Source organism: Arvicola amphibius, chromosome 1 (genome assembly GCF_903992535.2).
Source record: "Arvicola amphibius chromosome 1, mArvAmp1.2, whole genome shotgun sequence".
Lineage (NCBI taxonomy): Eukaryota > Metazoa > Chordata > Mammalia > Rodentia > Cricetidae > Arvicola > Arvicola amphibius.
This window is the reverse complement of record NC_052047.1, coordinates 171,266,408-171,281,171: the sequence shown is the minus strand read 5'-3', so window position 1 is coordinate 171,281,171 and position 14,764 is coordinate 171,266,408. Positions and strand designations below refer to the sequence as shown.

Sequence of the window (14,764 nt, the reverse complement as noted above, 5' to 3'; positions counted from 1 at the left end):
AAAGCCACTAAAACAAAGAGTCCTCATTTGAACCACAACCCAGTTCATGAGTGCCTCTTACGTGAAGAGATATTGAAAAAGGATAAAAGGATCATGCTACAGATATACTATACACTGGGCTCCTGTTCTCCACCAGCAGACCTGTGACCCCTTACCAAAGAAACGAAAGTATCTAGACTCTGGGTGGACTATGTTAACTGGTTCTATGATGATACAAAACCCCGAATATCTACAGAAACAGACCACAGTCCACAGTGAGCTATGAAAGACAGCTTACAACGGAGATGGCGGTTTACTGCTTTAATCCCAGTTTATAGGGGGCATTCAGCCATTATGCTCACCCTTACAATAAGAAAAGACTAGGCGTGTATTTTTTATTAATCTGTTAATTAATTAATTAGTTTTTATGAAATGACAGCAGCAGAGTTGACCTCCAAGGTGACAGTTTAGGGCAACATCATAGACCCTGTGATGTCACAGTACTTGTGGGTCCCAAAATATGAAATGTTTTGTGAATTTGCATGTCATCCTTGCACAGAGACTATGCTAACCTCTGTATCTTTCAAATTTTAGTATATGTCCTGATGTGAGCATATACTTTTTTTTTTTAAATTGTGGACTAGAGATACGACTTAGCAAAGGACCCAGTTTTGGTTGCCAGTACCCACAATCATCTATAACTCCAATTACAGGGGATCTGGAGCTCTTTTCTGGCCTCACATGGCACCAGGCATGCACATGGTACACAGACATACATGCAGGCAAAACACCCATACACATAAAATAAAAACAATTTTTAAAAAATTGCCTGGTAGGGTGACACATATCTTTATGTGAGCAAAATTTGTGCCCCCTTGGGTTCTTAGAGTCATAAACAAAAGAATTTAAGAATGGAATCAAATGGAAGAACAGAGGAAGTATTGTTAGAGCTTAAAACCTCAGGTCAGGCAAGCCATAAAACCCCAGCAGCTTCCTGGAGGAGGAGGACGAAGAGGAAGGAAAAGCCACACCATCTAAGCTGGCATGGAGATCAGACGCAGGGCTGACAAAGCAACTACTTGGAAGGTAGGACGCTTTAGGGAGAGAGCAAGGAAGACCGAAATGCCAAGGAAAGCTTGCTTAGAGAGGGGGAAGAAGAAAAAGAAAAGTCACGACTTTTCGTGGCTGCGGTCCACAAGCTACTGTATAGGGGCAATAGGGATTCTGGGAAAGAAAAGTCCAACACCTCATTAAAGGGCCAATGGCTTCACTTATCTCTTTAGCCTGGCTTAAGTGAGTACACCTTCCCAGAACCAACTGGAATGTTAGATCTCCACCCAGGCCAGAGAGACCATTCTTGAGACCAGTTTTTCTACTCCAACCTTCCCCCATAAAGTCATTTAGGAATCAGTTAAGAAGTCAGAGCCCCCAAATATTTTTTGGCACTGTTGGCCTCTGGTAAAGATACGTCTGCCTAGGGGCTTAAGATAGTTCTGGCTTTAGCTTAAAAAAAAAAAAACTGGTTACTTTTCTTTGGAATCTTTTTAATCTGAGTAGCCAATTTCTTTTTTCTTTCTTTTTTTTTGGGGGGGGGTGGTATAGGGGTATGGGGGACTTTCGAGACAGGGTTTCTCTGTGGAATAGCCCTAGCTGTCCTAGAACTCACTCTGTAGACCAGGCTGGCCTCGAACTCACAGAGACCCACTTGCTTTGCTCCCGAGTGCTGGGATTCAAGGTGTGCACCACCCACCACTGCCTTTGTTTACCTCCAGTTGTCATCCTTTAGCTCCAGCACTCAGGAGGCGGAGGCAGGGGCATCTCTGTGAGTTCCAGGCCTCCTTGGTCTCCACAGTGAATTTCAAGCCAACCAGGGCTGCATAGTGATGATGCCCTGTCTCAAAAAAAGTCTATTTGTATGTGTGCTCAGATATCACAGCACGTGTTGGGAGGTCAGAGGGCAACCGTGTGGAGACAATTCTCTCCTTCCATCTTCCAGGGATGGAACATGATTTGTCAGGCTTGCACAGCAAGTATCTTTACTGGATGAGGCATCATGGTAGCCTGGATAACCAGTTACTAATATACCAACAGTATACTCAAGTGTTTCAAGTAAAGGCAAATTTAATTCAGGAATGGGTGCATATCAAACCATTGTAGAGGGGAGGAAGAGGGAAGGAGAATGGAGGGTCAGACAAAGATCCAGTTATCTAATAGACAGGTGCTGGGGTGTAGTTCAGTGTTAAAATCCTTGCTAGCACATTGGAGGCCCAGGATTTGATCCTCATCATATCATATCTAAAAGCGGGGCAGGGGCAGGGGCAGGCAGGAGAGATGGCTCGGTGGTTGAGAACACTCGCTGCTCTTACAGAAGATCTGAGTTACCAGCGCCCGCATGGCAGCTCACAACAGCCAGCAACTCTTCTTTTAGGGGATCCAATGCCCACTTCTGACTTCTGAAAGCACTAGCATATGAAGCGTTATACATACAAACATACATGTGTTTGAGAACGTGCATGTGTGCATGTGTGCGGACACACGCAAACACATGCACATACACAAGCAAATAAATAAAAATAAATCTTTAAGAAAAAAAGATTAAAGTGAGTCAGTAAGAGGTTTTAGAGGCTGTGCTCTTTGCCCGGCATTCGTAACTATTTAAAAAAAAAAAAAACCAAAAAACATTCATTTCCCCATAATGGTTTTCATGAGATGTGACCCTAAAATCAATAAGTGGAGATCGATTATTGGAGTCTTCCTTCATTGAGAAGACTACCTTCCGTCTTCCTTTTGTCTTAGTGGATTGGTCCAGGAACTTCACGGACTTTAGGGCTGCCCTCACTATCCGTGCCACAACGGGTCCTCCACGCTGCTAGTTGGCCCACGGAGCATCCTGAATCCCACATCAGCATCCTGAACCCAAGGTAAGAAGCAAGGCCTGGGACCTCAGACACCTTGCTGTCAGTCAGGGGACTCCACCCTGCTGCTGAAGAGCGGAGAGAAGTGGGAGGAGGTGGGAGGAGAGGAGGAGAGAGAAAGGAAGCGGCCTGCCGAGCCTCGGCCTCGCAATCCATTCCCATTGGCTAAAGGCTTCCTGGCCCCATCCTACCGCCCGCCTTCGGGCGCTGCTTAAAGTGTGAGGAGCAGGTGCCTGCAGTGGAGGACGAACTTTGCGAGATTTAGTGCAGTTCGCTGCACCCATTCATTGCCCGAAAGGTCCACCCTTCGGTCCGGCCCGCAGTCGTCGGGAAGAGGACCCAGGGACTGCAGCGACCACTCGCGGGGCACTGGGGCCAGAGGACGGCCGGAGATCGCCGCTGACCCTAGTGGGCTGGGGAGGTGACGGCGGCTGCGTCCATGCAGCTGTGTGCCAGGGCATGGGGGCTGCGCCTGGGCCGCGGAGTCGGGGGCGGCCACCGCCTGGCTCGGGGCGCGGGCTTGAGTTGGGCGCCGCAGGGCCGGGGCAGCAGCGGCGGCGGCGGCGGTGGCGGTGGCGGTGGCGGTGGCGGGGACAGCGGCGCGCCTAGGGCCTCGCGCCTCCTGGAGCGCCTCCTGCCCAGACACGACGACTTCGCTCAGAGACACATCGGCCCCGGAGACAAAGACCGGAGGGAGATGCTGCAGGCGTTGGGGCTGGCGGTAAGGCCCTCCACCCTCCATCCTGCCGGGGCTCAGCCCGCCGGGCCTCCAGACTCCCACCTTGCCTCTTGCGTCCCGGGCCCCAGCTTGGAAGCTTGCTCGCTCTTAATCTTGGTGTCTTCTTAACTTTTCTGCTGTCCCGCTCTTCAAAAGTGTACTTAGAAAATGTCCTCAACTCCAAACGAACCCTAATTTTGCAAGGAAATGAGGAAGACCCCCTACTTAGAGTGCATTAATCCGTTCAGTTTCAGTTACAGACTAAAATCGAACCCGGAGTGGCGGATTTACCGTCCGGCTCCCTCATTTTTTCCTCCAAAAAAATTTTCTGTTGTCTGAAGTTTCACTTTAAAAGAAATCCTAATTAGACTATTTAGATGAGGTTCCTACCAGCCTTTGGAAATGAAAAACACCGAGGTGGCTGGCTCCCTTAACGCTGGCATTACAACTCCCTGTCGTGCTCACCAGCTTGCGTTTTGTTTTGTTAATTTTAGAGCATTGAGGAACTCATCGAGAAGACAGTCCCCGCCAGCATCCGCTTGAACAGACCCTTAAAAATGGAAGATCCTGTTTGTAAGTGGCCGGGAGGACTCCCTGGGGCTCCGCTTGCTCTGGCTTCTTTGCTTTCTATAATCCCTGGTGGTCCAGCTTTGGGGTAGGATTGCTCGGGACTGAAAATAACGCAGTTCTTTACAGGCCCCAACACGGTGGCCTTTTTCTTTTCGGGGAGAATCTATGCAGCCCCCTTCGTGGTCTTTATCCCTGGGCTGCGGGGGCAGCTACCTACAAGCTTCCCGCAGGAAGGCCATGCCAAACACACGTGGAGTCCTCTCCACTTCATCCAGCCTTTCTTCACCCTCACCGGAAGAAGGGCTTTGAGGTCTTTTGAGCTGGAAGTGTCTTTATCTCAATAGGTCAGGTGAGGCAGGAAAAAGGAATCACCTGAAGTCGTGCATTTGGAAGGAGATTTAAACTTGTCAAAGTTCTTTGCACCAGCATTTCAAGCTGTTCTGTCTCACATCTCCTCACCACCACCACCCATCCCCGACAAACGCACGTACACACACACACACACACACACACACACACACACACACACAAAACCCTATTGAAAGGGAGCAGTGATTTGTAAAGTCCGAATGATTTTTCTAGAAAAGCACACAAATATGGTTTAAGCTTGATTAAGGAATCTCGGGCTATATGTAGACTTTACTTTTTTAATTTTTAAAAGATTTGTCTGCATTTACCTATGTGCACCACGTGGGGTGTCGGATCTTCTAGAAAGGAGTTCCAGACAGTTGTGGGGTGCGATGTAGGTGCTAGGGGCCAAACCTGGGTCCTCCAGAAGAGCAAGGCGTGCTCTCAACTGCTGAGCCATCTCTCCAGCCTGCCTCAGGAGAAATGTTTTTAATAGTCTAAATATTCTTCTTTGGGGGCGGTATTTTTATATGGTATCGAGTTCCTCTAGTGGAAGAAGAATCTAGCCGTCAAGAGTGTGGTCGGAGCTGAAGAACTCTTCTGAGTTCGAGGCCAGCCTGGTCTACAAGAGCTAGTTCCAGGAAAGGCTCTAGAAACTACAGGGAAACCCTGTCTCGAAAAACCAAAAAAAAAAAAAAAAAAAAGAAAAACACCAAGCCCCTCACCTGGCTCTTCACATTGTGGAGGTATCTCTCTTACTACTGTAGCTGGGTTTTTTTGTTTTGTTTTGTTTGTTTGCTGTTGGTTGTTTGGTTTGGTTTCCGTGAGAGGGAATTTTAGATGCAAACCTGATTTTGTTTTAAAAGATGACGTGAGCCTGTTCTGGCTGCAGCTGGGGGATGCTGCACCTCAATTCTGCCTAGAACAGTTGCCCTTATCGCTGCCAGGTTCTGATGGCAGGGAGCTGGCTCACAAAGAAAACCACCTTCCGAGACAGCGAAATAGCCACAAGCTCCATCCATCTCGGTTTCCAGAAATCAGAATTCTGAGACATCAAATGTGGAAAAAAGGAAGAGGTTGGCTTGCGTTTTTGAAACAAGGACTTTCTTGCAGCTCAGGCTAGCCTCACACTTGGGATTCCCTGGTCTTAACTCATATGTGCACCACAATGTGGAACAACTGTATTTATTTTTGAGCAAAGCAGTTTTGCAGATGTAATTCTTTTCTGTCTTTTTAAAAGATAGGTCTCGCTATATTGGACTAGCCATGTATAACAGCTGGGATTAAAGGAGTATGTTAGTTGTGTATTTTGTTTTTCAAGACAGGGTTTCTCTGTGTAACAGTTCTAGCTATCCTGGAACTTGGTCGGGCTGGCCTTGAACTCACAGAGATCCGCCTGCCTCCGGGTCCTGGGATTAAAGGCTTGCACCACCACCACCCAGCCTAGCTGTGTATTTTTTTTTTTTTTTGGTTTTTCGAGACAGGGTTTCTCTGGAGCTTTAGAGCCTGTCCTGGAGCTAGCTCTTATAGACCAGGCTGGTCTCGGACTCACAGAGATCCGCTTGCCTCTGCCTCCCGAGTGCTGGGATTAAAGGCGTGCGCCACCACCGCCCGGCTAGCTGTGTATTTTTTAAAGGAAGCCATTGGATATTTGTGCAAATAAATGCCTTCTGAGACTTTTAAAGTCCTAATGCCTAGACTGTACAATCTGTCTAAACTAAGATGTCCTTTTCAAAGCTGGGAAATTAATCAGTGTTGTCTCTTTTTCTTCTTTTTTTCTCTTTCTTTTTTCTTTTCTTTTTTTTTTGAGATAGGGTCTCCCTTCCTATCTCTAAGTGGTCTGGAACTCACTTTGTAAACCAGGCTTCTCTCAAATGCAGAGGTCCACCTGCCTCTGCCTCTGAGTGCTGGGAGAGCTGGGGTTAAAGATCGACTTGTTTTGTTGATTAGTTCAGATGACTAATTTTTCCATCAAGAGATCCTTTCCTCCCCACTTGGACCCTTAGAACAGGTTCCTAAGACTTTTCAACTTGAGTGTAGACCTTAAACCTGGTGGCTGCTGCAAGACTTTAGTCTGGTTTCATCTGCTTAGTCTGAAGTGACTTGGAGAAAATATTCTACAGTCAAAATTCCCACCTCCCCTTTTCTGCAAAGCTTGCTTATTGGAATAAGGAGCGTGCATGGGTGGTGTGAGGGTTAGGAATGCCAAATTCGCAAGACTTGGCTGTCTCACTCTGTGGTGTCATGGCTAATGATTGGTCTCTGAGGAGAGCGGGCTGGTTCTTGCTTCCTCCCGTGGGAGCACTTCGGAGTGGAGCAGCCTTACTCATAGCTTCCTCTGAGTACTGACGCTTTGGAGGAATTCTGCCGCAAGGATTTGTTAGCTGTGGTGGCCGTAGGAGCAGGCAGCTAGCTGTCTTTAGTGGCCTCACTGTAAGTCGTGAGATGCTTGGGTTAATTCTTAAGCATAGCTAAATAATCTTTTTTTTTTTTATTTTATGTGCATTGGTGTTTTGCCTACATATATGCCTATGTGAGGGTGTCAGATCTTGGAGTTACAGACAGTTGTGAGCTGCCATGTGGGTGCTGGGAATTGAACCCAGGTCCTCTGGAAGAACAGTCAATGCTCTTAACCACTGAGCCATCTCTCCAGCCCCTAGCTAAATAATCTTAAACACTTATATAATACTTCCCACGGGCACTTCCGAAAAGTGCTTTCTGTGTATTGTTTGTTAATCCTCATTACAACCCCACAAACTGAGTCAGTCTTGCTCCTTCTCTCTCCTTTCATTTGGAGACAAGAGTCTCAACTGGGTTGCCCAGGCTGGTCACAAACTCATGGACTCAAGTCGTTACCTTCCCAGGTACCTGGGACTAGAGCCCCCACCACTAGGCATAGTCACTGTCCCCTTTAAAAAGGGAAGAAACCATGGTCTACCGAGGCCCTCTCCAGTCATGACATTGCTGTCTTCATGGTGTCCCAGGGAAAGCAGCAGACTCTTGCCCTGACTCTTCACAAGTACACAAAGCTAGCCACACTGGAGTCACCCTTGCCATGTGCCACCTGCCCCAGAAGAAACGAGCCAGCGGGATGAGGGTGAGGGCTGAGAGCAGTGGCTTTCAGGCCCATCACCAGGGTGAGGAAGTGTAGGCTAAGTACTGAGGAGGGCCAGTGCTTGCGTGGATGAGAACTAGCCCCTTGCTGCCAAGCCTGGAGGTCCTTACTGCAGGCAGAGGGCGCTGCAAGTGAGGACAAAGCATAAAGGGAGGGTCCCATCAGTCTGGAAAGAGAGCCTTCCTTGCAGACTTTTCAATCAGTTTATCCCTCAGTAAGTCTTATTCAAAGAAGCAAGCAATGCCACTGAGTTCAAAATCCTGCCAGCTTAGTTCCTCTCAAGTGAATTTCCCACTCCCAGCCACAACCTTGCACCCAAATAATAATAATACATAAATTAGTTTAAGAAATTTATTTTAGTGGGAACATTGATTTCCTAAATGGTACAAGCCGTGGTTTAATTATTTTATATTTTCTGCAGTACTATCTCTTAATATCACAATCAATTAGAAATTACTTCAGAAACCAAACGGATGACTTGTCAGTCGTGCACTGTTCTGCTGTGTAATCTCTCCAGTCAGGTCATCGCCAAGGAGCCGGATTAAACTAGCCTGAACTAACCGCACAAACGGCACAGAGATTAAAGTTTACACAAAACCTCACGCTGCTTTTCCTGGGCGTGCTTTGGGGGGGGGGGGAGAGGAGAAGTGAACCCTCCAAGGCTCAACTTACTCAGCTGGAGCCGAACTATCAGGATGAGGGTTCTGATGGGCTGCGAGAACTGAATGTTCTAAGGTGTGCTGGCAGAATGAATTTTTAGATAAATGATCAAGTGGGGGGGCATTGTGCAATGTGGACGAAAGGCTGACTTCATCAGCGAGGAGGGTGATGTAGTCCCCGAGCAGATCTGAGCACTTAGAAGGGGGCAGCTATCCTTCCCAAATCAGTTTAGTGTCCTCAGTCCATCCTGAGGTTTTCTCTCTCTCGGCTATTTCTGGCTCCTCCCGTTCCCAACTGAGATAAATATACCTCATTTATAACTAGGATCATTTCAATTTACCCAGGGACAGAAGTAAGACAACCAAATGACAAAGTCAAGGTTATTTGTTAAGTACTTGTAGCATGAATCAGACCTGAGTTTTGAGAAATTATTTTTTAAAGCTTTCTAGTGTGGGGATAAGAGGGCTTCAGGGATATTCCAGTGGGAGGCTCTTTGCTTCCAGGACACTACATGCAGAAGGGCTAGTGGAAGGCACAGTGCCAAGGCACAGCTTTAGAAGAGATGAGTTAAACATGTATATATGGTTTTCTCTGATTGTCCTTGACCTGACAGTGGTCTTTGCAATGCTAGGAGTTGAACCGAGAGCCTCTCGACTGCTAGACACTCCAGAAATCCCAGTCTTTATAAAGTTTATTTTTGGCACTAAAGTAAGCATTGACGTTTTCTTGGATTTTGATATATAAAACCATAATGACCACACTGTTGAGAAAAATACCTAAATATAATTTTTTCTTAAAAAATTATGTGTGGGTGTGGGGCTGGGGTGTGCACATGAGTGTAGGTGCCCTTGGAGTATGAAGAGGCATGTTGGATTCCCTGGAACTAGAGTTATGGTTATGCGCTGCTTGACCTGGGAACTGGACATGTCTGAGCCACCTCTAGCCTCCATCCTCTTAAAGGGCCACAGAAGCTACCCAGCACCGACAAAGACGTATCTTTTTTTAATTTTGTGGGTTAGTGAGATAGCTCTGTGTGTAAGGGCACTTTGCAGCCAAGGCTGAGTCATCCCCAGGACCTACGGGTGGAAGGAGAGGATGAACGGCACAGGTTGCTCTCTGACAGACCCACAATGTTCTCTGACATGACATCCTCATGTTCTCTGAGCACAGACAAAGTGCAAACTAGTCTTTTAACCATAATTTTGCATAAGCAGCATTCTTTAACTTTTTTTTTAAAGTGAACTGTTTGGAAAAACTGTAGGTGATCCATTGCTAGTTAGAGGTTATTGCCAAATTCAATGGTTCCTCCAAAAGACTATTAAACTGCAGTCCCTGTGAGATGCCACGAGGGTCTATTGGGTCTGCTCATCTTAACTTTTCCTCTTCCTTAGTTTGCAGTAACCAAAAGGAATGTAGAGAAGACTAGAAAGATAGCTCAAAGTTTAAGGGCACTCGCTGTTTGGGGAGAGAAACTGGGTTTGGCAGCTTCCAGCCACCTGTATAACTCCAGTTCCGAGGGACTTACCTGATGTCCTCTTCTGGCCTCTGGACACCAGGCATACCTGTGGATGGACATATGTATGGGAAAAAACACTAATACACACACATTTTAAACAACGTTTTAAAGATATTTGCAGAGACAGTTTTTTGATACAGATTTCCTGTGTATCTTCTGCCCTTACCTCCCACCAGATTGGTCAGTTTGACGATTAACAGACCTGTTTTTCCTTTTTTTCCTTCCCTTTCTTTCTTTGTATCTCATGTGGCCTCATCCTTGGGATTGCCTTGTCTTAGTCTCCTGCATGCTAGAATTGGTGTGTACCAACATGGATGGATTCCTATCAATTCATGTTTGCCCATGGTCCATAGGCACCCATAGTTTACCCACGGGGCTAAACATAATGTCTTATGGAGCTGCAGATAATGAGGAGTGTGGAGCTGTACCATGGCCTGTATTGATCATAGTATTCGACAGAAAAGCTCCATTGCTTTAAAATCTGCACACAATCCTGAAACTGCTGCATTTATCCCGATTTGTACCTATTTCCTATATAGTACTAACTTATGCTGAATTTAACATAGCTTCAAAAATATCCAGTGCTACCAAAATCATTCATGATGCAGCATTGTAGATACAGTGTTATTCTTGGAGATCACTAAGATATAAAGGACCCTTTGTTCATACATGAAATTCCCAGGACTATCCAGCTTTTTTTGGGTTTTGAATCGGTGTTTCCTATGGCCTCTGCCATCAGTAAGTGGTTGATTGCAGTTACCAGATCTGTTTCCATAGTTTCCTCCCTTAGCTTTCTGTCCTCATTTATCAAGAGGCTTCTGTGGAAGGCACTACTCAGGCACTGGTCATACTAGAGCCAAGTGATAGTAAAGATAAGGCCCTGACAGGGAGGTCCATGCTGGATATTCTGCAGATAGGATGGATACTGAGATTATGGCGAGGGCAGAGGTGAAAGTATAAAAACACGTTGACTATTTGAAGAACGCCGGATAAACTGTAGGAAGACTAATGACTGGGGCGTATGGGAAACAAAGGGTGAGATGCCGCTCTGGAGGATTCAGAGGCAAAACGTTTACATGGTATACGTCAGTGTGAGATAGTTCTGCTCTACCCGGAAACAGACATCAGGATGAAGTCCACAGATCCTCAAGGAGATGGAAGCAGGGCACAATAGGAGCCTCAGACTACTGCAGGTCTGACCCTGGTAGAATGAACCAGACGTGACAGGAAGACTGAACGAAGAGACTCTCAGACGGCTGTACAAATCTGGAAAGGGTCAGAGTTACAAGGCATATAGAGATCAAGAGCAAGATGTGAGGGGACACCGTAGACTTAAGAGTCTACAGTGACTTCTTGGGAATGAGTGGCTTCCCCAGTGAATGTGGAGAAGAAAGAGGCAGAAAGTGAGAAAGCAGAGCATGCAGAGGGGACCAGAGCAGCATGTTAAGTCAGTGCCACCAGGGTCAGGAGGACAATTTCCCACAAGTCTAGGGGTCCCTGTGTTGAATGCTGGGTCTCTTGTAGGTTCAAGAAGGAAGAATGGCCATAGAATGAAGAGCGACCCTAGGGTGGTAGGGTTTCGGAAGCTGCCTGCATGGAAAGCAGAAAGAGTGAATTAGGCAAAAGTGGAGTTTCCAAAGAGTCAGCATGTCTGTGTAGGTGGTAGAAATGGAGGTCACCCCTCACAGAGAGCCTGCTGAGGTCAAATGGTATTGGTTCTGCCATTTAGTGATCCAGGAGCAAGAACCTGGAGATGTGGTCACTGAGTTCAAATGAGGCTGAGGACTGGTATCATCAAGTGCCAAGTACTTCAAGGTCTACCAGTCAGCTCAGGTCACTGGGTTCGGAGAGAAATGGAAAGGCTCATCCACCTTGTACCTAGAGGTTCAACGACCAGCTTCATGAAACGGGTTGAGGGCATGAGCAGTACACTGATTCTGAGATCAGAGGTTCTGGGCAAGGTTGTACGCTACTCTCTCTCTCGGGATCTCACTTCTGTGTGTCTTTGGTGAACCGCCTTTTACCAGTAGTTGTGTGCCTTGGCTTTATTTATGTTGTATGGTGGATGAAGACTTATATCGCTTTTTATAATTTATTTATCTTATGGTGAGACATAGTGGCACCCACCTTTAATCCCTGCCCTTGGGAGGTAGAGGCAGGTAAATCTCAGTGAGTTTGAGGCAAGCATGGTCTACACAGTGGGTTCCTGTCAAAAAATAAAAAAGGACAACAAAAATATTTATTTATTTATTATGTGACTTAGAGGTCAAAAGGTATTGTGTCATAGGTGGTTATAAGCTGCCCAGTGTGGATGCTGGAAATTTATCTCTCATCCTCCTCAGGAGCTGTAAGTCCTCATAACTATTGAGCCATCTCTAGTCCCTCAGATCTCATTTTCAATGCTCAGGTCTGTTTTGCTTAATAATCCTCAGATATTTTTTATGATATATAAACTGAGAGTTTTAGTAAGGATTCTCCATGCTGATTAAACTATGAAAAAAAGTGCAATCTCTGAAAATTGGAAGTTATTATAGACACTGATAGAACTTTGCCAATAGTGTCAAGTTTCCGTTTATTAATGTTTTTCCAAAGCTTTTGCTTAAAGGAATAGAGTTGAACCACATATGAAAACAGTTTCTGTGGTGGCCTACTATGTATTCTGTATATAGGTAAGTTGGTAGGTGTGCTGAACTATCTGTATGGGAGGCCTTAGCCTTGCGGCCAAGCTCCTGTCTGCAAAGAGATCACAATTCATTGCGTGGTGAGATTTTAAATGAAACCACAGATCTCTCCATAGACTGTTCCTTTGATCTACAAAGAGTTGTCATTTGCCCTTCCCTCGGGCAGGGAAAGTTGTTTGAGTTAAGCTCTTAGAACATACACTTCCCCTTCTGCTTCTGCTCTGCAGGGCAGAACAGTGTGCCCAGGGGCAGAGAAGAGGAAAAACAAACACTCCAGACTCTCTCATTTTAACCTAGCCATCTGGCCTGAATATGAATACATAGGAGGTCATCTGGTGTTCTAGATAAATATTGTGAGTTGCAATGTTTCTCTATGTTAGCTTTAGAAGAAGAAAAAAAAGCTAAATAGAGGAGCCGTGATGGAGGCCTCTCTGAAAAAGGAGAGATTTGAGTTTGAGGAAGAAAATAACAGGTTGTTCCGCATCTTCTCTCCACCACTGCTGAAGTTGTGTGTCTTTCAACTGAGCAGGGCCCACTGCAGAGGACAATTCTGTCATTTACAGATGTGAAGGAAGGAGCCACCAGATGCACAGAGACAGGTGGTGGTGCACAGAGACAGGTGGTGGTGCACAGAGATAGGTGGTGGTGCACAGAGACAGGTGGTGGTGCACAGAGACAGGTGTTGGTGCACAGAGACAGGTGGTAGTGCACAGAGACAGGTGGTGGTGCACAGAGACAGGTGGTGGTGCACAGAGACAGGTGGTGGTGCATAGAGACAGGTGGTGGTGCACAGAGACAGGTGGTGGTGCACAGAGACAGGTGGTGGTGCACAGAGACAGGTGGTGGTGCACAGAGACAGGTGGTGGTGCACAGAGACAGGTGGTGGTGCACAGAGACAGGTGGTGGCAGTGTGAGGAGATGACTGACAGATGGTTTGCAAATGGGAAGAGTCGAACCTGATCAGGATAAGGGAAGCTGGAGTAGGGTAAGAGAAGGTCAGACCTAAGTGTTGCTCCTGTTGTCTGGCCACATAGTAACTGTGATTTTTCATGTTAATTGTCATTTTGACATTGTCTAGACTCTTGATTACATTGGTAGGGCATAGGAAAACCCACCCACGATTGGTGGCACCATTCCTCAGCAGGGGATTCTGTATTAAGAGTGGGAATAATGAACAGAACCTGGCATGCAGACTTTTGTTTTAGGGCTCTCTGTTCTTGACTGTTGTTAAGAAGAGTGAGTCCCTCCAGTCCCTGCTGCATTGGCTTCCCCACGGTGACTGCAGCTGGAATCGGAGGCCAGATTTACTCTTTCTCCCTAAAGCTACATTTAAAGCACAGTGTATTTTTTTTTATCCATGTGCCAAGAAGTAGAACTAAGGCAGCAGTCCTCTGCCTGTAGCTAAGGGCCTTCTCTTCGAGTTTCTGCTCCGCAGTGACCAGAGAATCTAGTGTGGCTTGGCTTCCTGTAATGAAAAAACTTCTGCGACTGAACAGACTCTGGTCATGAAATCCTCCACTACCCATAGAGGAAACTTGATACCAACAGGTGCATGGGTACAGTTCTGTAGGCTTAAGCCTTGTGGTTATGGGTAAGGTAAAAAGGGTGCTATGAATGACTAGGTGATAGGGAAAAAAGGCTATGTTTTTAGGCAGAATTTGAATATTCATTCTTTTACTCAGAAAATCATAAAATGCACTATCACTCATGAAACATTTACTATATTGATGCCTGCCCCCAACCCCATGGTTTCCACATGGCTGTGGAGCCAGGGATATGCAAGCTGGCAAGAAAAATCTGCCAAGGCACTCTCCACCCTCCCAGTCTGTCCCCAGCTTTTCCCTTCAGCCTCTGGCAGAGAAAGACCTTCCTCATACTGGTGGCATTGTCTGGACAAACTCGAATATGAGTGTGTTGGTCTTCGGTGTTGATGATTTCCTTGGAGCCCTTCTGAGTGTCTTGCCAAGTAAAGGAGGGTGACATCAGGAGGGAGGCCCAATCTGCTTGCTGCCTGCTCTGTGCGGAGGCTGCTGGCCGGGCTGCCCAGGAGATGCTGTCACTCACAGAGCTCTTTCCCAAAGACTACTGCATTCCAGGAATGATGTCATCATTTCATTCTTATCATAAATAAGTTAAGCTCATTGTGCAAAACTCAGAAGCATAAGATTTTCAAGGGAAATTGAGACTCCACGCTACCTCGAATCCCAACTTTCTGTCCATCATCTCAGAGATGTTCTCAGTGCAAGCACCTGCATGTTTACT

At 46.4% G+C, this 14,764-nt stretch overlaps 1 protein-coding gene and 1 pseudogene across 1 annotated transcript in view; one reads left to right on the top strand and one right to left on the bottom strand.

Annotated features, from left to right (window-relative positions):
- Positions 1–493: 493 nt before the first annotated feature.
- On the bottom strand, positions 494–592 carry LOC119806034 (annotated as a pseudogene).
- A 2,528-nt stretch (positions 593–3,120) lies between these two features.
- The window catches only part of Gldc (glycine decarboxylase), an 81,828-nt gene continuing 70,184 nt past the window's right edge, over positions 3,121–14,764 (top strand). Inside the window, exons 1-2 of the mRNA XM_038322913.2 lie at positions 3,121–3,615; positions 4,107–4,185. Coding sequence (XP_038178841.1) covers positions 3,334–3,615; positions 4,107–4,185 — 361 coding nt within the window. The 5' untranslated portion in view covers positions 3,121–3,333. The remainder of the gene's footprint in view (positions 3,616–4,106; positions 4,186–14,764) is intronic.